This window comes from Periplaneta americana, chromosome 9 (genome assembly GCF_040183065.1).
Source record: "Periplaneta americana isolate PAMFEO1 chromosome 9, P.americana_PAMFEO1_priV1, whole genome shotgun sequence".
Taxonomy (NCBI): Eukaryota; Metazoa; Arthropoda; class Insecta; order Blattodea; family Blattidae; genus Periplaneta; species Periplaneta americana.
Window position 1 is genome coordinate 10,667,199 of NC_091125.1, and position 26,018 is coordinate 10,693,216.

The 26,018-nt window shown below is 34.9% G+C and overlaps 1 protein-coding gene across 28 annotated transcripts in view; it reads left to right on the top strand.

Annotated features, from left to right (window-relative positions):
- LOC138705774 (uncharacterized) overlaps positions 1 to 26,018 on the top strand; it is a 307,903-nt gene that overhangs the window by 20,376 nt on the left and 261,509 nt on the right. For 21 of the 28 annotated variants that reach the window (XR_011333771.1, XR_011333770.1, XR_011333777.1 and 18 more), the window contains 3 exons: positions 268 to 551; positions 18,925 to 19,263; positions 22,966 to 23,111. The exons of 1 other annotated variant lie outside the window; for it this stretch is intronic. Coding sequence is in view for 2 of the 27 variants with exons in the window: in XM_069834408.1 (XP_069690509.1) it covers positions 23,028 to 23,111 (84 nt within the window). In the remaining 25 variants the exon portion in view is untranslated. Of the gene's footprint in view, positions 1 to 267; positions 552 to 18,924; positions 19,264 to 22,801; positions 22,858 to 22,965; positions 23,112 to 26,018 lie in introns of all 28 variants that reach the window. 6 more of the 28 variants (XR_011333773.1, XR_011333778.1, XR_011333756.1 and 3 more) reach the window with 5 other exon arrangements.

Below are 26,018 nucleotides of genomic sequence, written 5' to 3' on the forward strand. Positions count from 1 at the left end.
TTGGATTACTGAAATATATTAAATCGAAATTCTTAACCATCTCAACTAAAATAAGAATATATAAGACGCCTGATGTATGCCTCGGAAACTTGGACTATGAACAAACAGGACACCAGAAGACTTAGTATCTTCGAGAGGAAAATTCTGAGAGCAATTTATGGACCCGTAAAAATAAATAATGTATGGAGAATTAGATATAATAAAGAAATATACGATCTGTTTAAGGAGCTAGACATTATAACAGTTATTACAATTGGTCGATTGCAGTGGGCTGGACACCTGGTAAGAATGGACAATACTAGACCCGCTAAAAGAGCCTTTACATCCAATCCTGGAGGAATCAGATCCAAAGGAAGACCGAGGAGCAGATGGGAGGATAATGTATACGAAGATGCCAACTTTATTGGTGCACGAATGTGGACAGTCAAGGCCAGAAGTAGAGACGGCTGGAATAAAATACTGAGGAAGGCTAAGACTCTCAATGGGTTGTTGAGCCAATGATGATGATGACTTATCCATGATTACGTCCTTTCCACATAACACACAATTCGGTGAGAGGGAGATGCCGATTCTATATAAATGAGCTGCCAAACAATCATGCCCGGTCAGAAGGCAGAAGGCTGTCACTGCTGAATTTCTTGGTTCTTCAGGGATGATGTTTAAATTTTGGAGGAGGGGTTCCCATGATTTATCTTTAGCCGATTCCTTTATTCTGTTCAAAAATTGTTGTTTTTATTGAAATTTTTTTTTATTTAATGTGACAGAAATAAATTATTTTTGAGTAATATGTTTTTGTATTAGTGTGCAGACTTTCGCAGCCAGTTGACCCACCAATTCATTATCTGTAATGCCGCAGTGTGCTGGAACCTATTGCAGAACTATTTTCTTGCCAGTTTTTGGAGCTGCTTGATCAGGGTGCAGCACTGAGAAGTTGTGTGGAGTCCTTCCTGACTTCTTTATAGAGAAAAAGTTATAAGTTCCTCCAGCTCCTGCGGCATCAAAATCGTTTTGTAAAGCTCCATCATTGTGAATGTGTAGCCAGGTTTCACAACGATATTTGCTATTAAATGTTTCTAATGTTAATTGTTGTGCTACATTTGGATTTGTATCGTTTTTAACAATTGTTTATTATTGTTTATTGTTAGAAAATAACATGTACAAAAATATACTCTTAATTCTTCCCTGAAGGAGTAAAAAACTCGTGCTCAGGGAGTTATCTAAACATATACTTAACACAAACAAAGATTATTATTCGACGCAAAGTTGGTCAAGGAAAAAAAGATTATAGGCATAAATTAACTTTAAAAATACAATTTCAATTTTAACAATTAAAATCATACAAATACATACACATATTAAATCAACATATTATATTCTTTAAAAATTAAATCCCTAACACTACTTTTGAAATTACTGATACTAAAATTTTCCAAATTTGGGTATTTTTCAATTATTTTATTATATAACCTTGGACCAAAGTAGGTACCATGGCTAAGAGCTGTGCTTGTGAAACACTTTGGTCGTATAAAATCAGATCTTTTAGTTCCATATTTATGATGATACAATTTGAATTTATTACGATTTTTATGTATGAAGTTTAATAAGGCAATATAATAAATCTGTTTAATTTTCAAAACATTAAAATCAGTGAACAAAAGCTCGGATGAGTAATCAATTGGTTTATTAAGGCATATTTTAATAATTCTTTTCTGAATAAGTATTAGATCTACTAGATCTACAGTGCAAGGCTCTGACAACATAAACATTGTTTTTATTAATAAATTAATTGATATCGTGCTTCCTGTGATAACACATATTATTAATTCTTCCATCATTACTTCTACCTACCCAAATCTTTGGAAAACAGCTTTAGTGCATCCAATACCTAAAGTAAACACACCTACATCTCCTAAAGACTATCGGCCAATCTGCATTCTTCCCGTTCTATCAAAGGCTCTTGAACGTATTCTCCATAAGTAATTAAACAAATATCTGATTGAATTAAATATTATCGACCCCTTCCAATCTGGATTCAGAAGTGGGCATAGCACTTCCACTGCTTTATTGAATTTAACTGAAGATATACGAGAGGCTATGGATAAACGACTAGCAACAATATTAATTTTATTGGATTATAGCAAAGCATTTGACTCTGTTGACATGGATCTACTATTAACTAAACTTCGAGTGTTAAATTTTTTTGACACCATTATCACCTGAATGCACTCCTACCTCACTGGCCGCCAGCAGCGTGTTGTCTTTAATAATCTGTTCTCCTCCTGGCAGACAGTAGAGTCAGGATTTTCCCAGGGTTCGGTATTGGGTCCATTGCTTTTTTGTCTCTATATTAACGATATCACCAAGTCATTTAAATATTGCAGATATTATATTTATGCAGATGACGTTCAATTATACATTTCCACCAGTCCTGACAGACTGTGACTGTATTAATAGACTCAATAAAGATCTCGAATTCGTTTCATCTTGGTCTCAACAATTCGGACTTAAATACAGATAAAATACAGATAAATCACAGGCTATCTTATTTTCGAATAAAAGATTAATCCCCGATATTAATAAGCTGAACCTTCCTCCTGTGACTCTGAATAAAGCAATCATTCCATTCAGTTCAACTGTAAAAAACCTGGGAGTTCATTTTGAATCTAATCTTACCTGGGACACGCATATCAAACACACATGCAAGAAAGTATTTTCCACTCTTCACTCATTAAAAAGATTGTACCACTATCCAGCTAAATTAAAGCAGATGCTTGTACAGACTCTTATTATACCTCATTTCGATTATTGTGACGCTTTATTCAGTGATCTCAGGGTGGATTTATCCCAGAAACTGTAACGTGTTCATAATGCAAGTGTTCGTTTCATTTGTAATGCCCGCTACTACAATGTAGATTAGAAAAATATCTTATGATGAGTTGCCAGACCTAACGCGTTGCAAATATTTAATGGAATGTGTTCCACTGTATTTATTTTTATTTATTTATTTTTTTTGTTTCTTATTTTTATTATCTAAATCGTGTTTATTTATCACTTAACGGCAATATGTATCCCACTGTGTTGTTTTTTTATTATTAATCTTTTTTTTTTGTACATTTTATGCAATTGTCGGTTTCTGGTTTAATTATGTAAATCCTACTTAATTGTAATCTAATACTAATATGTATACTAATGCGTTTATTTTTATTTTTACTGTGTACATTTTTTTATTGAATGATCGGCTTCTTTTTTTATGTGATTCGTATTTGATTCTAACAACATTAATATGTATTCCACTATGTTTATTTTTATTTTATGAGGTAAATTTTATGTAACTACCTCTTTTGATCTCATTATGTACCTAAATTTTATCAGTATGTAATTACTTAATTCTGATCCAGTTTTATGTTCAACTGTGGAAGCAAGTTTTAATCCTGGTTGAGTGTAAGAGAAGGCCTTACGGCCTTAACTCTGCCAGGTTAAATAAAGCCATTATTATTATTATTATTATTATTATTATTATTATTATTATTATTATTAGTGGAGAGAGATTAGAATTACAAGCATTTCCTCATCCTAAAATTCCATATTGGAGAATGGATTGAAATAAAGCTAAATAAATGAGACGTAAAATATTAACTGGTAAATATGACCGAAGTATAACAAAGATATAAATTGTTTTACGTAATCTATTGCATTAAATATGTAATATGTTTATTCCATCGTAAATGTTGGTCAACTGTAAAGCCTAAATACTTAACTTCTGAGGATTCGGTTAATATGGGACATTCACAATTTTGAGAAGAACAATCAGAATGATGAATTTTGAGCCTAAAAGAAGATTGAGGAGATTTAAGACAACTAGGCCTTAGTGAAAATGGAACAACAGCTGTTTTGGATGTGTTTAAGGAAAGAGCCTTTGGTCTTGGTTTGGTTCCAATAAGTTGTTTCCAGTTTGAATATTTATGTATTACAAAGGATTTTGTCGGATTTGTGACATTTCAATGTTAGTTTGGGGAATGAGATGCGTTTGTAATCTTTTAACTTTCTGCATAAATCCTTCTTGTGTGTTTAATTTAGTAGGCAAGATTTTGTATTTTCTCCAATAGTCTGCATTAGACAGTCTGATTAATTTCTCATACCGGATTTCTGCTTGTTCTTGAAACTCGTGTATCAGTGTTTTTTTTTTTTTTTTTTTTTTGAGTAAGTTGTCTCATTGGATCTATTGGTGTGGATTTCACTGCACCTATAATTAAACGTAGTGCTTGGTTTCCAAATTTTTCTATTTTATTTCATTGTTGTGGGGTGCATGTGATGAGTGTTTCATTACAATATTTGAGGATAGGTTTCATGTACATATATGCAGGGCCGCCAACAGGATTTATGGGCCCCTGTGCAATATTGTGCTCTGGCCCCATTGAAAAAAAAAGTTAAAAATTACAAGTTACCAATTATTCTGACCATAATAATTATTTGCAAAATAAATAAAAGATAACCCCATACACAGATACAAATCTAAAAATATAGCCTACACTTTTATTACATTGAAAACTTTTAGCGAAACTTCACATTAGCACAATATATTACATTCATTACACTTCTTCTTCATTAGGGCCTACATACAAGGCGCATCCATAAAGTAACTTTCCCACTCATCCCACAGCTAGCAAACCATATGTTGTGCGAAGCGACTGTGTGTACATGATAGAGTAATGTCCTGGCATGGCGCATGTGCTAGCGGAACTTCCCGAGTGCTCTCAGTAGCTTTGTTGCATTGATTGAAGATGGATGTTCCTATTCGAGCTCCCGCCAAGTGTGAAATGCGGTCAGTGATAAAGATTTTGAATGCACAGGACATAGCGCCAATTGAAATTGATCATCAGCTGTGCCAGGTCTATGGGCCTAACGTCATGAGCAATCAGATGGTGCGTTGCTCCACAAGGTCGTCTGTGATGATGGTTGGCCTCCTACTGCGCTCCTCGTCATGCATATTTTTGCGTCCTGCTGAAAATTGTCTACAACAGTAACTCACCATCTGCTTGCCCATAGACCATAGACGATCGCTCTTCAGACTAAGAAGGCCAAGGTTACTCAGTCTTTCCCGACACATTGTTTCATTTCCTTCATTTTATTTGAAGTTGGTGTGAAATTGAGCGTTGCTAGTGAAGGTGCAGAAAATAAACCAATCTCAAGCCCGTCTGTTCAGGTTGTCAAAAATGAAGATAGTTCATACTTAGAAGAGAATACTGATGATTGTGGCTGTCTAGAAAAAATTCTGATAACAGTAGTATTGAATCAGAACAAGCAAACAATAGTAAAAATGATGTGTTAATATGTGCAAGTGAAATAAATTTACCCACACCAGTTCCTAACTCTGAGTCATGGCAAGTAACATGCGACCTTGGAAAAGTAAAAAGTGGCAGGCAAATTGTAAGTGTCATTGAATGCGTTGTTCGAAAAAGTATCCCCCACCTGCCTAATAACCTTCCAAGAGACGGAACAAGAGCCTTTCCAGTATTATTTTCAAAACCCAAGAATGAAGAATATGTTGCCAGAGACTGACTAGTGTGGAGTGAAACAAATCAGTCACTGTACTGTTGTCTCTGATTTGTTTCACTGTACACTAGGCAATCTCTGGGAACACATTCTCCATTGTTGAGTTTTGGAAATACTGTAATACTGTTTTTGGAAAGGCTCTTGTTTTCGAACAACACATTCAATGACACAATTTGTCTGCTACTTTTTAGTTTTACAAGGAGGTAAATTTCACACCAACTTCAAACAAAGTTCTACTCCCTTCCTTAATATGTTTCAATTTTTCTGTCTCTCCTTGCACTTCTCAACTCACGACTTATGCTTCTATTTGTCCATTGTCCACTCGTAACACTAATGAACAGAATTTACTAGACAAATGACAACGAAAAGACGAAAGATTCGTCACGAAACATACTATGTAGCCCCTACTGAAAAGGAAACGTAATCCTCCGGCTTGGATTTGGGAGAGTCCACTAAGAGGACAAGCTAATTGAATGTTTTCGGTACAAGTGACGGGAACATATTTCAGGCAAATGCCGGAGCCATCAAGTGTCGTGTCGATGATTGCTAACGTGGGAAATCTATATTCTATTATATAAAAGTTAAACATCCACATAATGAAGTGGTAATTTGTATTAATTCTACTATTGTTGGTTAATATGCCACATTCATGTAACAAATGTTCTTACAAAATTTTTTAGTACCGGTATGTATCTGTGAATAACTATTTGTGATAATAAAAAGTAACCAGACTCACTTAATCTGACGGGCCCTTACTGCTCACGGGCCCATTTGCACTTGCCCCCTTTGCCCCCCCCTTCTCGGCGGCCTATATGTGGAATTTAGTGTACGTCTCTGGCTTCCCCATTTGCAGCCAGCTGATCTTTTTAACAGATTTAATCTCTTTTGGGCTTTTTCTATTACAGTACAGGTATTAATATGATCTTTCCAAGATAATTTGTTACTGGTACAGTATCAAATATGACTCCTAGATATTGTGAATTGATTGCTCTTTGTAAGGGAAGTCCATTAAGCTTGATGTTTATGTTAACTGGTTTAGTGACATTTGTGAATATTTTATATTTAGTTTTGTCTGGATTTACTTGCATTAGGTTAGTAGAGCGCCAATATTCCAAATTAGTCATAGCTGTGTTAATTTGGGTTTCCAATGACTTGAGCTTATTCTTTGGTTTTGAAACCCAGATGACGAGGTCATCAGCAAATAATGCAAACTTTACTTCTTTGCCAAAAATTTGGGAAGATCGTTGATAAATATATTAAATAATGTTGTACTCAACACTGCTCCTTGAAGTACACGCATAGCTGTTTGTTTGTATTTTGAAAAATATGACTGATATTTAACTATGCTGAATCGCTGTATGATAAAGTCTTGTATTGTAACTAACAGAGCATATTACCTGTGGTCTTTTGTCCTTGTTATGGGAATTTTTCAATCTTGTCATCTAATTTTACAATTATTTACCCTATTAACATAATATATTCCATTTTCACTGAACCAACGTGTATTATACCGGTAGACTGTATTCACTTATTTCCATATATATAACTTACAGAGAGTTCTTATACAGCAGTCCTAGGTAGTAATGTTTCAACGGCTTAATGACAGTAGTGCAGAGCACCTGTCCTGAGGAAGCTAAGCAGTAAGGAGTGGAGTGGGACTGGTCAATGTAGAGAAGTATGCACAGACTTGTCAGACACCTGACCGCTTGCCATCCTACAACAGATTTGTTGGAGGTTGGAGTGGGACTGGTCTGCATGGGAACTCTCTGTAGGCATATACATTTCTTTATAGGCCCTACTACTTACAAACGGTCAAATACACTAAAATAATATTATTCTATCTACAACACGTACCAACAGACGAAAGTTTTGTAAACGTACCAGTGACAGATCACACACCATCGAACTCAAACCCCAATATGTTTTCCTCCATTGCTGGACAGCACAGAATTATCTTGAATAATTTCGAGGAAAAATTGTTCCGGGGCCGGGTATCGAACCCGGGACCTTTGGTTAAACGTACCAACGCTCTGCCACTGAGCTACCCGGGAACTCTACCCGACACTGATCCAATTTTTCCCTCTATATCCACAGACCTGGACAAAATTCCGGCACATCCGGCGACTCTGATATAACCTCTGCAGTTGCGAGCGTCGTTAAATAAAACATAACATTTTTCCACAGACCTCAAAGTGGGCTGACAACAGTCAAGCAACCAACATTTGAGTGCACTTTGAGAGCCCACTTTGAGGTCTGTGGATATAGAGGGAAAAATTGGATCGGTGTCGGGTAGAGTTCCCGGGTAGCTTATTGGGAGAGCGTTGGTATGTTTAACCAAAGGTCCCGGGTATGATACCCGGCCCTGGAACAATTTTTCCTCGAAATTATTCAAATTAATTTTACAGGGAGTTATTCCTGAAAGCTTAATTTGCAGAATTATCTTGTTATGTAGGATTACCATATATTTTTGGTTGAAACCCACAATACATTCATTATCGACTTGTTATACGGTACTGCTGAAATTCTGTTCTAGGCTATATATTTTTTAATGCTCATACTGATTCTCCTAATATTACAAAAGTAACTTAAAATTATTTTAGGGGGAACTTCCAGCTTGACTGATACAAAGAACAGTTATATTTTATTTTGTCCGAAATCTGGAGTATAGAATTTTCCCTTTTTGTCTGTGAAAGAATTTGATAAATTCCTAAATTAGTTTCCGAGCTATGGACCAAAATATGCACCAAGAGAGTTTTAGTCTGTAAGTTTGTTGCTTGTTCTCTGAAAGTTAAAATTTTTTAACATTTTCAAACCATTTCCCTCATAACGAAGAAAATATTAAAGATAATTGCATGAAATTTTTCGTGGTTATTATATATATATATATATATATATATATATATATATATATATATATATCATGATCCACAATGTGAATTAATATCTTTATCTTATTACTAATAGAAGAAATAAAAAAAATATATATTTGAATGAAAATTTTCAGGAAAATTAAAAAAAAAAAATACTACTAACACTACAAATAATTTGATGATATTAATTAACACTGCTGCCACAACCTACTAGAACAGGATGGACAAAAGAGTTTAAAAATATTTAAAAATTGTGGGAGCTAAGGGGGAAATGGTGTTTGGTTGTACAAAAAAGATTACAAAATTTCGAAATTTTAAGATATGGTAGAAAATTGTTTTTTTTTTTTTTTTTTCAAGTAGTAGTTCTTGTGAATGAAGATGTGAATAAAAACCTTGTAAATTTTCAACTTATTTCATTAAGGGATACATCAATCAATATTCTTAATGTATCCAGCTGTTTGCTGACAACATAAAGTCCACTATAGTCCACTGCAGTCTATTCAGTTTTTGTTTTTCCCGAGAAATGAGGGGTATTTTGATTGGTGTTCATTATAGATCCCTGTTGCTAGTAGCCACATGTGGGGTGTAGTCAATATATACTGCAGGGTTGTGTCTTCTGCAACTGGTACTGATAATTTTAATTTACTTCTTTTGTGGTTTATGGATGGACAGTATAGAAGAATGTGTTCCAGATCTTCATCATGATTATTACACCACAGACAAGTAGGATTATCAGAAATGTGAAATCGGTGTAGGTACAATTGAGTGACAATGTGACCTGTTCTGGCTCTTGTTAAAAATGTTTGAACATGTCTGGGCAAGTTTTTGTACATTTCCAGGTCATTTGGTTTCTTTTGTACAGACTGTAAAATTTTTCCTTTGTCAGAAGAGAGCCAATTGTTGATCCATAGGTTTGTAAAATGAGACTTTACTGAAGCAAAGAACCATATAATGAGACAAAGAGGCATATATAATACCAATAGAATTGAAGTATGGTGTCAGTCCAATGCAGAAGCAAAATCCATTCTCTGTAATATAAAAAATGAGACTAAAATGAATAAATTCATTAAGGGATACATGAGAAAATTAAAAAAACAAAAAAAAAAAAAAAAACAAAAAGTTTACTGGTACAACTCTCTCAAAAGATTTGACAATCTCGCAACTGTTGAGATTTAAAACGCAGGTACTAGTTTCTGGTCAGGCATAAGTCCACTTGCAAAACATTTCTCTCTGTCAATCGTTTGTTCACCAATAGGTGCTTGTAGTGAATCTCTTTGCGTTCCTGTAGGGAAGTTTTATGTATAGATATTCAGTGATAGCATTTATAAGTGTGTGCATGTATCATTATGAATATTATTGATTAAGATAATTTGAATTACTAATGTAATCATAATTTATTTTTATCTGAAGGGAATATTGATAATGTGACATAATTAGGAATATTAAATCCAGACGTTTGAGGTGAGCAGGGCATGTAGCACGTATGAGCGAACCCAGAAATGCATATAGAGTGTTAGTTGGGAGACTGGAGAGAGAAAGATCTTTGGGGAGACCGAGACGTAGATGGGAGGATAATATAAAAATGGATTTGAGGGAGTTGGGATATGATGGTAGAGACTGGATTAATCTTGTTCAGGATAGGGACCGATGTCGGGCTTATGTGAGGGTGGCAATGAACCTCCAGGTTCCTTAAAAGCCATTTGTAAGTAAGTTGTTGTTTTCTCATGCCAGGTGTTTGACAATAAAGTCATTTAACCTCTTGCACTCCAATATTTTTCAAAGATATTGTCATGGTCAGCCACTGAAGCACAGATTTTGAGGTGTTCCGAATCCATTTCTTGATTTGAATTGCACAATGAGCAGTTAGGGGATTGACATAGTCCAATTCTATGCAGGTGCTTGGCCAAACAGTCATGACCTGTTGCCAATCTAAATGCAATTACAGACGATTTGCGCGGTAAATTGGGAATTAACTGTGGATTATGATGCAGAGAGTTCCATTTTTTCCCTTGAGATTGTGTTATCAAATTTTGTTTGTTGAAGTCTAATTTTTATGAAACTAAAAAGTAAGTGATGACAGAAATCTGACAACTCAACAAATTTTTTTGAAATATGAACAACTGCAGTATGTTCTTTTTTGTTCATGGCTTTTTTAACACTCTAACTGAAATAAACAACTTGTTCGTTAGGTGAGTGCAGTGGTGATGTTCGGCCGGCTCGCACCAGTATTGATGAACCAGTTGTTAAAATATTTCTAGGTAATATTTGCAATTACCATGGGCATATACTGTATATGTTTAACATACATGAGAGAACTGATTGTTAAACTTTTTGAATATCACCACTGGGTGAGTGGTATTGTATAAAGCTAGATTGCTGTTTTGAAAACAAGTTGCTGGATTCAAGGAACCAATTGAGACGTGCAGCAATCATTCTTTCCATATTTTCCATATCTGACTTGTCAGAGAAATAGGTCTGTAGTTATTAATATTAGATGAAGTTTTACCTTTCTTCAAAATGGGTATAATACTGGTAATGCTTTTTTCCAGTTAGCAGGTACTGTAAAAAGTTCAGCATGGTTTTTTAGACTTGTCTCCAAGGTTCTTGATAAATTCTGAATGAATTAAATCTGGACCAAGGACTTCATTGGATTTAAAGAGTCCCAATAGCTGCATCTAGTTCATGGATTGTGAAACTATCAACAAACACTTCTCTTGTATTTCATGTAAAAACACTTCTTTTGTTCACCTTCATATTTTTTTCATGTTTTTTTCTAACTTTTTGTGAGTTGTTGTGATCCTATGTATTATTGTAGGTATATGTAAGGCATTTGCAATAACCTGGGGGTCTGTTAGTTGTGTATTTTTGTAAATTATAAGTGAATTACTTGGTGGATTACTCTTTGTGATATTAGATATATATTTGGGTAAGCTTTTATACCATCTTTTCTATAGTCCATTTTAGAGATGAAATTGTTAAAACTTTGCCTTTTGGCTGAGAGTACTTCTTCCTTAAATTTGGCCACTTTACAAGCTTCCAGTCTATAAAATTGTCTCTATTACTGTTCTCTTCTGCTTGTTTTCTGGCTGTATCACGAGCTAATTTTAATGTCATTGATTCTGGTTCACGTTGACACTTTGTTTAAAAAACTTAAAATTGTTTAACGACACATTAAAAGTGTTAAAATTTTTAAAAAAAGGTTATGTACCTTAGACAGACGGCCCGTTTCGACGCCGGTTCTGTGTCATCTTCTGTGTCCTACGAACTACTGATGTTCCTGTTGATCTTGCATACTGCCATTTGCATTCGTCAGTTGCAGGGGTGGGGGTGTGTTGCTCCTATGGTGGGGGGTGTTTGTTTGCGTGCTGTGTATCATGACATCGAATTATGTGTGGGTATTAAACTGTAATTGTGTATTAAGTACCTTATATGTTGTGGGTGTGTTATTGTATGTTCGTATATTTCGTATTGTTCTAAGATGTTTAACTGTGGACTTTTTGGTGTGATGTGTAGAATTTCCATATCTGTTTCTATATTATTGTAGTCATGATTATTGTTGATAATGTGTTCTGCGTAATTTGATGTGATGTGTGGTTTGGTTATAGCTTTAATGTGTTCTTTATACCTTGTTTGAATGTTTCTTCCTGTCTCCTATGAAAAAATGTGGGCATTTTAGTTTGTAAACCCCAGATGAATTGTATTTATTTGAATGTTTAATGTGATTATTTCGATATTTCTGTGTTGTGTTAATTGTTTTGTATGCTATCTTGCATTTTAGTTTTCTGAATGAAGTTGCAATTTTGTGAGTATTGGTATTGTGATATGTTAATGTTATGTATTTATTCTCGCGTGGTGTTTGTGTTGGTATGTTCTGTTTTTGTTTTGCCTTTCTTATTAGTGTGTCTATCATGTTAGGGTTATATCCATTGTCTTGTGCTATATATTTTATTGTGTTTAGTTCTTCAGTATAGTTATCATTGTTCATTGGGATGTTAATTAATCTGTATGTCATTGTACGGAAAGCTGCATGTTTATATTGTACGGGATGGTTTGATGAATTGTGTATGTGTGTTGTAGTTGTGGTGGGCTTCCTGTATATTTTGAATTCGTGTCTGTTATTTGTTTTGGTTATGGTGATGTCTAAGAAATTTATAGCTTGGTTATGTTCTGTTTCTATCGCATACTTTAATTTGGGATATATTTTGTTGAGTTATTGATGTAGGTTCTCTAATTGTATTTTGTTTCCATTATATAGGACTATTACGGTATGTCATCTACATATCGATGCCAGTACATTATTCTCTCTGCATGTTTGTTGTTGTCAGTGTTTAATATGTGTGTTTGTTCTATATTATGAATGAAGATTTCAGCTAATATACTTGATATAGGTGAACTCATTGGTAATCCTTCAGTTCGTGTATAATATTTATTGTTATGTGTGAAATAATTTTGTTTTGTAATAATCTTTTTCTTTTAATGTTTCTAAATCTTTTGCCCAGAAAGGTTTGTAGCTTGGGATCTTTCCTCGGGGCACCCATTTCTTTGCTCCTTTTAGTACCGGTATTATAGTTGCACAAATTATATTGTTACATTTTTCTGGGGATTCGTTCATATTAATGGAGAGGTTATTTTCTAGGTCTTCTCTGAATGTAGTCCAATTGGATTTTTTAAAATTCCAAGAACATCTGTTATACGATTTGTTTGTAGGTTTCTGATGGTAGTAAAATAGAAGTAACAATGATTCTGTGGCCAAGTCCAGGGTCTTCCAAAACTTTCCTGCTTGCCTTGTTATATATGTCTGAAGATATTAGAGTTAAATCTGGATTAGATGTTTCATGGGAATGAAGAAATGTTGGAGGATCTTCTGGGTTGAATAATAATTGGATTGATTGGGTGTTAAGAAAATCTTCTATTGAATGACCAACAGAATTGATGCCTAAATATCCCCATTCTTTAGAATGACCACTGAAGTCTCCAATTATGAGAGTCTTTGGTGTAACTACTATATTGTCCAAATTGGGTTTGTTATTAGGGGGTTATATATGCTATACATTTTGAAGTGTTATTTATCCAAAGTTCTATTTTACAAATTTCAGATTTGTGAATAATTTCAAGGGAAAAATTGTTCCTGGGCCGGGTATCGATCTGGGACCCTTTGCTTAGCGCATGAATGCTCTACCGATTGAGCTACTCCAGGAACTATACAAGACACCGTCACAATTCTTCCCTTTATATCCACACAACTCAAATGGGCTGACAAGACGCCAGAAACCCAACTTTGAGTGCACACAAATCTGTGTGACTTAAATTGTGGCTTTTTGTTAACGTACCTACAGTAAAGAATATATTAGGCCTGCTTCACAGGGAGCTTCTACCTGAAAGCCAGATTTGCATAATATATTCGTTACTTCAGATTTGTCTTCCTCAGTCATTTTTTTAATAATGTTGAAGGTTAGGCCTAAAGTTATTCCTCTTTTGATGCCAACTAATATGCCACTAGCTCTTTGTTTTGCTTTAGGTTGTGGAAGTGTCATTTGCAGAATTTGTATAACACATGAGGTCCATAAATTCACACCCTTCCAATTATTGCATTTATACCGGTAACAATAGAGTTATGAATTCCTAACAGTGAGTAGTTTCAATACTAATGTAGTAAACGTCACAAGAATTATTTCCTTGATGTGAAATATTTCATTAGAATAAAATAAAATTCTCATAGTAACAGCTAAAATGCTAGTTAAGTATTTAAAATGGAGCACGATTATGTACAGATAAAGCACTGTTTAATAATGTAATTGAGAAAAAAATTAAAGAAACATTTGATCCATGTTGAATCTTTCGTACACTACTTTTAACACTTGAATATAAATAATTGATTAAATCATCAAACGCAGCCACACAACAGACAGCGAAGTTTGAGATGACGCCGAGATCTAGTAGGCTCTGAGGATGATATGAAGAAGCACCGAAACAGCTGTAAGCCGCACATGCTTACACAATTAACATGAGTAAGATCGGCATTTAATCAATTATAAACATTTAATATTATCAAAACTTCTTCATTTATGTCCTTTATATTTCCTTATACAGTGAAACCTCTCCTTACGGATGCCTCCAAGTTAGGACACTCCTCATATACGGACAGATTTTTATGTCCCAACTGAAATAATATAGAAATAATGATCAGTTTAACTCTCTTTTACGGACACTCTCAGACACGGACACGGACAGCTGTTTCACAGTCTTAAAGCTTGCTTTACCTCCTGACTGCAGACAGATCTTGGACTTCAAAATCTAATGTGTTACAAAAATGGAAAATTTAGTTTTGAGAACTGTACAGAAATTCCTTACCATGAAAGAAGACAATAAGGGTCTCGTAGGCTACCACTAGCCCAACCGACTACCCCTTGTTGCCTGGAAATGGGTGGATAAACAAAGACATAAAATTTAACCTGTCTGATGGGTCCAAGGTGAAATTGTATTCGACACACAATAGGGCTAGTAGGATTATTTTCTTCACTTCAATCAGTTGTTCTGTTTCGAGAGACATGACACCTGAACGTAATGGTTAAGTTGAAAACAGTAAATTACAGTACTGCATAACTGTAGACCTAGAATAAAATTGCATGGCATAGTACTGTATTTTCCTTTTTCAGTCTTATCTACTATAGTTCAAAGTTGCAAAGAATTTACTGTAGTATACTATATTTAGAATTAAACTACAGTAATACATTTCATTTAAAGCATGAAGAAATACATACTGTAATGTATAAGTTATTATAAATTTACTGTTACATTGGGGAGCCTCCCTCCCAATAAAGGACACCTCCCAGATGCGGACAGATTGTTACGTCTCTTCGATGTCTGTAAATGAGAGGTTTCACTGTTATGATTGCATAATTACTCTAATCCATTAAATCAGTCACCTCTGTTACACCATTCTGTTCCTATGGGTACACAGTTGAAAAATAAATCCCACAGATGTCAGCACAAGCCAAGATGATGCACAAAAACCATCTTGATTAGTACAATCAAGCTATGTTCACCCATTTTGATTTGGCGAGTTTGTGTGTCATACTCTTGCTTTGTGTTTTAGTCTAAACATGCATTTTTACTATGTCAGATCTGTTAGTGTTGTGTTTTCCACAAATAACAAGATATAAAGTCAAGATCAAGAGGACATAATAGTACACGTGTGCAGTACCTAAGTTGCTATTTTGGAGATTTTAAGCAAAAAAAAAAAAGGTTCACACATGCTTATGTTTGCTTTGTCATGTCTGTTACCTGTCAGATCTCTTACTCCATGTCATGTCTGTTACATAATTCAAAACAGAGCCTTAATTATTTCTAATTGTCTATCTTTAAAGAAACTAAAGCTCAAATATCTTCGCCTTAAAGGCAATCTACTATGATAATTGTTACTGAAAGAATGGTTTCTGTTAGTTACTGAACAAGTTATTATTTTATATTAGGTAAAAGATTTGATATTAAGATATTTAATATACTAATTGTTCATTTTTGATCTGAAGTTAGTTCTGTTACTATTCTAAGAACTATGCATTGTTTAAATAATTACTGATATAAAAATAAAGGAATTCTATTTCTATAAAGATCCATTGTCTTGTCCTGTAACACACCTGACATTTCGTCGTGCCATCAAAGATTCATTGATACTTGTAGAGAATGCTGTAAAGCAAGGTGAGTGTACCCATACAGTGGCTGATTACTATGACAGAGACATTGCACTATATTAATACATGCAGAATATGCACTGAATAATACTTTAATTCTGACGTTCTCAATCGTCCATTTGTTATACAAATTTTGCAAATGAACCAGAAATGTATTGTAGTTCTTGAAAACAAAGAACTGTAATTGTTCACCTGTAACATTGGCTTCCATTATTGCAAACATATCAATGTCTTTATCTGTTCTAATTTTATGTATTTCAGTATTCTTGGCTTGATTAAGGCCTCCAGCATTCCACTGTAAGACTTCAGCTGAGGTAGAATTATATTGTGTTTTGTCTTGTTATGTGATGCTAAAATAGTCCCCGTCTGGAGATCCGAATGAGGGGACTTTTTTACCTGCGGAATATTTTACTTTGGATTGTATTTGTCATTTGAGCATATTGGATGGTCGTTTTTTTCTATGTTCATTAAACATAATTCAGGGGGCACCACGAGAAGGCGACCATCATCACCCCCAGAACACCAATATAGCGCGACATATTATTGTGGTGGAAGGCTAGACTTGTTTCATACTGAGATGCCACAAGTCTCGCACCAAACTCTGCATCCTGGAATGACTGTCAACAGTGAAGGATGTGAGTGAAAACCAAGTGTTACGATATATCATTATTGCAAACCTATAGATCTATTGTTACTAGGTATAATAACTCAATTTTTTTGGGTCTGCTAAGCCTCAAAATCTATTAATTTGAGAAAAAATCGTTCCGGCTCCTGGAATCGAACCCGGAACCTCTCAGCTGTGTGCGCTGAATGCTCTTTCCATCTGACCCACACCGGGACATGATCCATGGTGCCGGCCGAACTCCTCTCATTGTATTATCAATAGCCTACTACCTGCATTTAAGACATTCAAGCCATGTATTCAGGAGCGCATATTTAAATGACTTCATGGTCATTTTCAACAACAGTTCATGAGTTACTGTTAACATTGATATATATTCTTATATGATGTCTCGCCATCCTCATTGAATAATCAATGGCTATAAATAGCCATACTGCAAATATCTATTAATATGAGAAAAATTCGTTCCAGCACCTGGAATCGATTCATTGATTATAAAATGAGGATGGTGAGACCTCATATAAGAATATATATGTACCGGTATATGGGCCTTACAAGCCTCTTAAGAGCTTAGTCACTGACAGATATTTCCCTCAGAATTTGTCATTTGAGCTCAGCATGTGGAAAAGCCAGGCGCTACATGCCCAGCAGAGTAGGCGAACTGTCTGGTCTTGCCTAGGCTATCTGCCCTGATCATGGAACCTGTATGTAGTTTCGAAACTTTAGAAATGTTAGCTCCAGGACATAGTGCAATATCCAAATCACATTCACCGTGAAAACTTAAAAAACACATATAATTTAAGGTTATATAGAAGGTCTAACTCCAAACTTGTTAGCAGAATTTTTGTAATGTGACGTTGTTTATGCATTACCAAGTAGAGACAAATGATACTTTGGGGAAATTGCATTAATGCAATCTAAAGCATAAATGAATTCAGAACTGTGTTTTGTACATGTCGAAATGGAAATTAAATAAAACTTGATTTAATGTAACATAGTAGCAGCAGCAGTATCTATTGCCCAGGCACTTGGAAGTTCTCCATTCGCCTTCTAGCTTTGTAGTATAATTTAGAGTCCGAATCCAAAACATCTGATGCCAAAGCTGGACATTTTCGTAAATGTTCTTGATTCATCAAAGAGTCTTCTAGGTTACACAGGATGCATTTTGGTGAACCAAAAATTTCAATTTTAAACAGGGTGGTGACCAGTTAGCATCCGAAATTTTGCTACTGAATCATGTCGAGAAGAATCAGATACCTTATATATTCTTTTTCAGTAAGTAATACTGACCAAGATTTATTATTACTGTTTTCTTAAAATTTCTTCAGAATTTTCATTTGAAATTTAATTTTAATGTAACATAATATGACTTAAAATACAGATTAGCCCAAAAAAAGTATACACTGTTTGTCTATAAATAACTTTAGAACAAATTCAGATAAAATTCTCATTTTCGGGGAAATTGTAGCTTAATGGATAGGTCGAAGAGGTGCTGTCGAGTACCCAGCACAGTCCCCAGACCTAACACCAATTTCTACATATGGGGGACTCTAAAGGATGTTGTTTATTGGGAAACTCCAGGTACACTGGATGTGCTACGAGAACAAATCAAAATTTAACGTCATGTGCAGCTATGACACTGGACACATTACAGAACTTAGTTTGTGGAGCAGTTCGGCGGCATCAATAGTGTTTGGATGCTGTTGGTGGTCACTTTGAACAATTTCATGAAAAACGAGAATTTTTTCTCAATTTGTTTCACTGTTTTAGGACCCCATCTTCTTTCATTCAGAGCAGAACTAAGTACAGATCTAATACTTTTCTTCTTAGGCATAATTGACAACTTATCCAACTAAATATAACAACTATAAATAAACAGAACACTACAACTATACTTATTTCACTATTTTTAGGTCTATGTAAATGTTTCTGTGTAAATGGAACACTCAACAAACGAATATAAACCCACAACACAAAACTAAACACTCAACTAACGATTATAAATGCACAAAAACAAACCAAACAAGGCTGCAGGTCGAGTTTGATAACCAGTCTACTATTGTAATATGAAGTTACGACATGTGTATCGTACAAAGTTTCATCCGCTTTGATAAAAAAAAATAATGTAAAATTGAATATTGTCTAAATGTAAAATTTTTATTGAAAGCTATATACATTTGCTTTGTAGGTGATCGATTCATATAGAGGGCCATGTACAAGAAACATTTGAAGAATGTTATTATTGTCGGTACTGTCACCATGACTATTTATAAATATAAGTGTCAATGGTATTGCATTAACAGCTGTACTGATTTATTAATTCCAACAAAATCGTGACAGAGGTATGAAGAGGAATATAAGAAGTTTGAAGAGTGGTGTAAAAAAAAAAAGTAGAGAATATTTCTGAAAAGTTTATGCTGGAATATTTTTCAATGAAAAGTGAAAAGAAGAAATCAAGTTCTCTGTGGATTCATTATTCTATGCTGCGGTGTATGGTATCACTGAAGAAAAATGTGGACATCAATCAGTAAGTAGACACAATAATTGTTAGCTTTTTAAAGCAAAAAAGTGAATTGTGAAAATGTTACCATTAATGTGTATAACAAATAAAAAGCTTACAAGGACAAGGATCCTGCTGATCCAAAGTTGCACTTGGGCATGGGTTAGATTCCAGCTTATGCTCATTACTGGTAGTTTTTTCCGAGGTTTTCTCCAACCATAAGACGAATGCGAATGTCAGGTAATCTATGGTGAACTCTCGGCCTCATCTTGCCAAATACCATCATGCTATTACCAATACAATCAATGCCAAATATCCTAGTAGTTAATACAGGGTCGTTAAATAACCAACTAAACAAATTGCAGAGAGCAATCTGAGTAGTATAATGAAGCATTAATGGTTGAAGTGTTGATGAAAATTTTTAGTGGTGGTGGTGGTGGTGGTGGTGGTGGTAGCAGTATGTGTAAGAAAAGTAAATAGTTGGTGTACTATGGTTGATGTTTAAGAAAGTGCGAAGTTAATATAGTGCTAATAGTACCTCCCTCATGCCAATAACTCTGCTACAAAAAAGAATAATACAATTATGCTTTAATAAACTCTTGATTACCCTTCAGAACTGTTGTATTCAGGATTTAAAATATTTGACTTCCATCAAATTTATAACAATGTATTATTGAATTTCGTACATAAAAACCGAAATATATTTAATTTATATTCACATCAATCAGTGATGTCAATTGATGCCCACAGGAGCAAGCGTGCGCTTTAGAGCTCAGGAGACCCTGAGCACTTTACAGCTGAAAGGAAAGAGACAGAAGAAAGAGGTTGTATATGCCGCTTGGTCGAGCTATGTTCAGGGATGGCCAGCACTGATTCAATAGATAAAGGGAAGAGAACTTATTAAAACTGTATCCATGTTAATTTTTAGATTTGTCTGGAAGTATAAGTGCATTATAAGAATGTAAGTTTTAATTTCAAAGTTCATTTTTCACAAGTTTGATTGTTCAAAAGAAATATTTTCTCAACTTTCTTTATAGAAAAGTAAAATTTTCAGATATAGGCCTATTTATTTAGTAGCCTTACAGAATGTTTTCGTTAATTTAATATACCGTAAATGCATATTACTGAAGATAGTGTATTGAAAGTTTTGAAAATATTCGCATGGAAATGAATTATTAACAGAGCAACTACTGTTACATCATAAGCAAAAGATGCGTCCCCATGTGTTGTAAAAATGTCAGCTCTATAGCTTCAGCACATTTCGAGAAAATAATTTAATATTCTGATGATAGGAAGTTGCTCATCAATAGCACCTTAAAAGCATAATGCGATAAGAGTTTTGTTATGGAATATTAGTTACACTTAATGAATTACACTTGTCATGTCATACCCAATCTCTTTTTTTGGGATATCACTTTCTTTATGAATGATGTGTTTCATCCATTTAGTACAGGATAGTTGTACTTCTATGGAATTTATGTGAATATTCCTTCTTATCTCTTTATTATGTTATTAACATTTAAAACACAACTGCAATATTAAGAAATTGGTATTAGTACTTTTGTTTTACAGACAATGTAGATAATATCAAACAGAAAGAAGCCATATAAAAATAACGACATAAAATGTCACGTTCTGTTTGAAGTTTGTACACCACTGTTTTCTTAATCCTAGAGGCTGCTTACTTATGTACACAATCCTTCCTCTTTCCATACTTAGCGCTTGATGCCTGTGCATGACGTCAAGGTCAGAAAAATGCGCTTGCTTTGACATCACTGACAAATATAAAACCAAAAGATCAGAAAACATATATTATGCTTAACAGAACCTAAATGTATCATAGCTGTAGCATATAATCACAGTAGCAACTTCGGTCCAAGGCTTTATAACATGATAACTTAATAGCTAAATTCTCAAATATACAATTTACTAATACTCCTTATTTAAAAAATTAAATTAAAAATTGCTGTTTAGAGAGAAAATTTAAAGTTAAATTATTGTGATATGTTTTTTCTTGTTCTTTTTTCTTTTTTTACTTTTTACTCTGTTACAGTATTTAATAAAATATCTTAACGTTATGTGGAATGCCCTCTGAGCACGAGTATGTAACTTACTCTTTCTGGGGATGCTAGAATGTTATTATATAAAAAGCAATATGTATCTTTGGTGTGTGGATAAGCTTTAGGGCTTCTACCGCGTTGTCTTGGTGTTATTGGCTGACGTTTCGACCGCTGTGTTGTGGTCATCTTCAGAGCAGTTGTTGGATGCTCTGCTCTGAAGATGACCACAACACAGCAGTCGAAATGTCAGCCAATAACACCAAGACAACGCGGTAGAAGCCCTGAAGCTTATCCACACACCATGTACACCAGCCGCGGAAGCCTACGCAAACACTTAATATGTATCTTTGTTCTACGAGGGCTATTCATAAAGTAACCGTTTATTTCTTACAAACCTGTGAATGACATTACAGAATTGGGTTACAATACGTTTGAAATTGTACACTCTAATTTATTTTTCCACACAGTTCCCAGTCACATTGAGACACTTGTCATAGCGTTTGACGAGCTTTGAAATTCCGCAATCGTAGAATTCGGCCAACTTCCGACGCTGGTTTTCAACTCTTCGTCATCGTCAAAGCACTTCGAGCCAAGCCACGTCTTCATATGCATGAAGAGATGGTAATCGCTAGGCACCAAATCTGGGCTATAGGGAGGATGATCCAATACTTCCAAGTTGAACTCTTGCAGTTTGGTCGCATTATGACGCACTGTATGCAGCCGGGCGTTGCCATGCAGGAAAATCACCCCAGAGCTCAACATGCCACGACGTTTGTTTTGAATGGCCCTTTTCAAGTTTGTTAGTGTGTTACAGTAACACTCAGCGTTAATTGTGGCATTCCTCTCCAAGAACTCCACTAGCAAAATTCCTTTTCTGTCCCAGAACACAGTTGCCATAGGTTTCCTCGTGGAAAGTGTTTGACGACACTTTGTGGGTTTTTTCAGGGAGTGAGTATGGTCCCACTGCATTGATTGAAGCTTTGTTTCTGCATTCACATACGCACCCAAGTCTCATCTCCTGTCACAATCTGATCGAGAAAAGCATCGCCTTCTCTTTTGTAACGTTCAAGAAAGGACAGTGCTGCTCCCATTTGCTGAGCCTTTTGTTTCTCAGAAAGAAGTTTAGGCACCTATCTGGCAGAAAGTTTCCTGTAGCCCAAATCTTTGGTAATCATTTTGTACAGAAGAGTACGACTAAACTGTGGAAAATCCCCACTCAGCTCTGACATGGGAAATCTGCGGTTTGCTCTAACCTTTTCGTCAACCAAACGAATCAGATCTGCATTCACGATACTCTGTCGACCACTTCTCTCTTCATCATGGACATTGGTTTGCCCATTTTTGAACATACAGCACCATCCAATTTTTAACAGTCTCCCGACTTCCGCATTTCTCTTCTCTTTGAGCCTTTTTCTACCTTATTTTTACATAATGTAAAAATTAATTGAAACATTTAATTTTCACATAGTTGAAGGTGATTTATATGATGGATTCTGTTGTTCCAGAGATGCATTGAAATGTGCAGCTAAGCTTATACAAAGAGTGTTTTCTTTTATGAACAGTAAGTGAACATATATGTACATACATTCATATATGAGGTCTCGCCATCGTCATTAAATAATCGAGACTACTATAGATACCTATTAATTTTGAGAAAAATTCGTTCCAGAACCGGGAATCGAACCCAGGACCTCTCAACTCTGTGTGCTGACCGCTCTTTCCAACTGAGCTATGCCGGGACACAATCCACGGTGCCAGCCAAACTCTCCTCATTATATTATCATGGCCTACTACCTGCATTTTAGACATATACTGGTAAGTCATATATGCAGGAGCACATATTTAAATGACTTTATTGCCAATTTTAACAAGCTTGTTAACATTGATATATACCTATACTCACATATGAAGTCTCGCAATCCTCAGATGTCCGAAAAAGGAGAGCGACACTTTAATCAAATCAGAACTGCAAATCACAGTCAACTTCAATTACTCATGTAGGAAATTTTTACAATTTGTTTGAAACTATTACGCTAGGTAAAATATCTCAAAATACTTTAATTTAAGCCTAACTGCCAAAATGTAGAATAAAATTGTTTTTAGTACCGCTAACTGAATTGAATAATTTTTCAATTTTTTAGGTGAAATATTGTAGACCACTTAGTCTCCCATATTTTCTTCAAAAATAGTTGGCAACCCTAGAACCAATACTATTTCTACCCAAGTCTTCAACAGAAATCAGAGTGAAAATTCCATGTGCTTGTGTAATGCTCGTACATGTTTTCCATCTATTAGGAATATTCACAGTTTGCTGTATCTTCAAATAATTCTTTCGACATTCTGTAATATTCTGTGAATTTGTCTGGATGCTATGCTAACTCTACCAATAAAACATTACAAGCACCACGATTTTCAACCAATGAATCCAAAACCTACGCCTTTATCTTCGCATTCTTATTATTGCCTATAGCAGAAGATCTTCATCATCCGATGACTCCATACAGAATGACTCATTAGATGAAATAACATGGCGTTATGTGTCACGCTCCATGTGCCATGCATCATGTTTCTTGCATCACCCAATGTGTAACGTGCCTAATCGATTTTATTCAAGCTATGGATTCAAGTTGCGCACCCAAATTATAAAGTACAGCCCACATAGGAATGCAGCAGGTTTACAGAATGAGCTTCGTCTGGTTGTAGTGTAATGTTTACTTTTCTGAATGTTACATATTTTTAAATACGAATGTTGTACTTATATTGTACAGGTGATATATTGTTGTTGGTCCAGTGTCTAGGCACTTGACAATAAGTCAATCGCTGTCTTGCACTCCAATATATTTGTAGGATGTTATCTTGTTCTAGCAATGCTTTGCATCCCTGGACATGTTTCACGTTCATTTCTTCATTTGCATCACACAATACACGGGCTGATGTATAAGAAATTCCTATCCTGTGCAGGTGGCTTGTCAAACAATCGTGAAATGACTTGTTATCAACCTGATTTATGAGGCCCTTGAGGGATTATCTCGGGGTTAACTATTCAAAATTTCCATATTGTATCATTTGCTTCATCCGAATTATATTGTTTTGGGCAGATCTGAATTTACTTCTGATTAGTTGTTTTACAGAATAATTGTTATTGAATTGTTGTAAAATTTCAGTTTTCTTTTTAGCCAAAAGTCTACTGTTTCATTTCTTTCATGTCACAATGGGAAGGAAACAACTATTTTTTTTCTGTAGTTTAGTTAGATAACACATCTTTTTTAAATCTTGTAGGCTATTTTAGCCTTTTTCGTGATCTGTTGTAAGATTATAGTCTGTATGGCTGCCCTTCAATCTGATAATTAGAATTTATTTACTCTTTCATACTTACTTACTGGCTTTCAAGGAACCTGGAGGTTCATTGCCACCCTCACATAATCACGCCATTGGTCCCTATCCTGAGCAAGATTAATCCAGTCTCTATCATCATATCCCACCTCCCTCAAATCCATTTTAATATTATCTTCCCATCTACGTCTCGGCCTACCCAAAGGTCTTTTTCCCTCCGGTCTCCCAACTAACATTCTATATGCATTTCTGATTCGCCCATATGTGATACATGCCCTGCCCATCTCAAACGTCTGGATTTAATGTTGCTGATTATGTCAGGTGAAGAATACAATGCATGCAGCTCTGCGTTGTGTAACTTTCTCCATTCTCCTGTAACTTCATCCCTCTTCGCCCCAAATATTTTCCTAAGAACCTTATTCTCAAACACCCTTAATCTGTGTTCCTCTCTCAAAATGAGAGTCCAAGTTTCACAGCCATACAGAACAACCAGTAATATAACTCTTTCTAAATTCTAACTTTCAGATTTTTTGACAGCAGATTATATGACAAAAGCTTCTCAACCGAATATATTAACAGGCATTTCCCATATTTATTCTGCGTTTAATTTCCTCCCCAGTGACATTTATATTTGTTACTGTATTTATTTAATCTATATAAGAGATTTTGCAAACATATATGTAAATAGACAGAAATCCATATAGAGTGTTAGTTGTGAGACCAGAGGGAAAAAGACCTTTGGTGAGGCCGAGACATAGATGGGGGGATAACATTAAAATGGATTTGAAGGAGGTGAGATATGATGGTAGAGACTGGATTAATCTTGCTCAGGATAGAGATCGATGGCATGCTTATGTGAGGGCGGCAATGAACCTCCAGGTTCTCTAAAAGCCATTTGTAAGGAATATGTAAATAGCAGTAACTTAAAAATTTGTTGTATATTCTCCGACAGAATAGTAAAATGAAAAGGCAGGACATATTCATCCCAGTTTCTGCACCTTTGAATATGATATAAGAGATCCATCCGTATAAATTTGTCAACACTCCATACGTGTGTATCTTGTCTCAATTGTTTCTATAGCCATAATCTTCAAACCTAGTTTATCTGAAGCCTACATATAATATTTGTTTATAGTTTATAGACATTATTTCAATAGTTTCTTTAAAGCTGTAATGATATGTACTGAAAACTCACTTTACAACATTTTTTGGTGTGTTAAAATTGCATTAATATTACTGCCAGGATACAAATGAACGTATTTTTCATACTTGTTAAGTGTTTCGGAACCCTACATAAGAAGTTGAATGTCTTAAGAGGAATGTGATGAAATAAAATGGTGAAGTGTTTGGCAGCGAAAATATATATTTTTCTTGTTTTGTTTTTTCCTC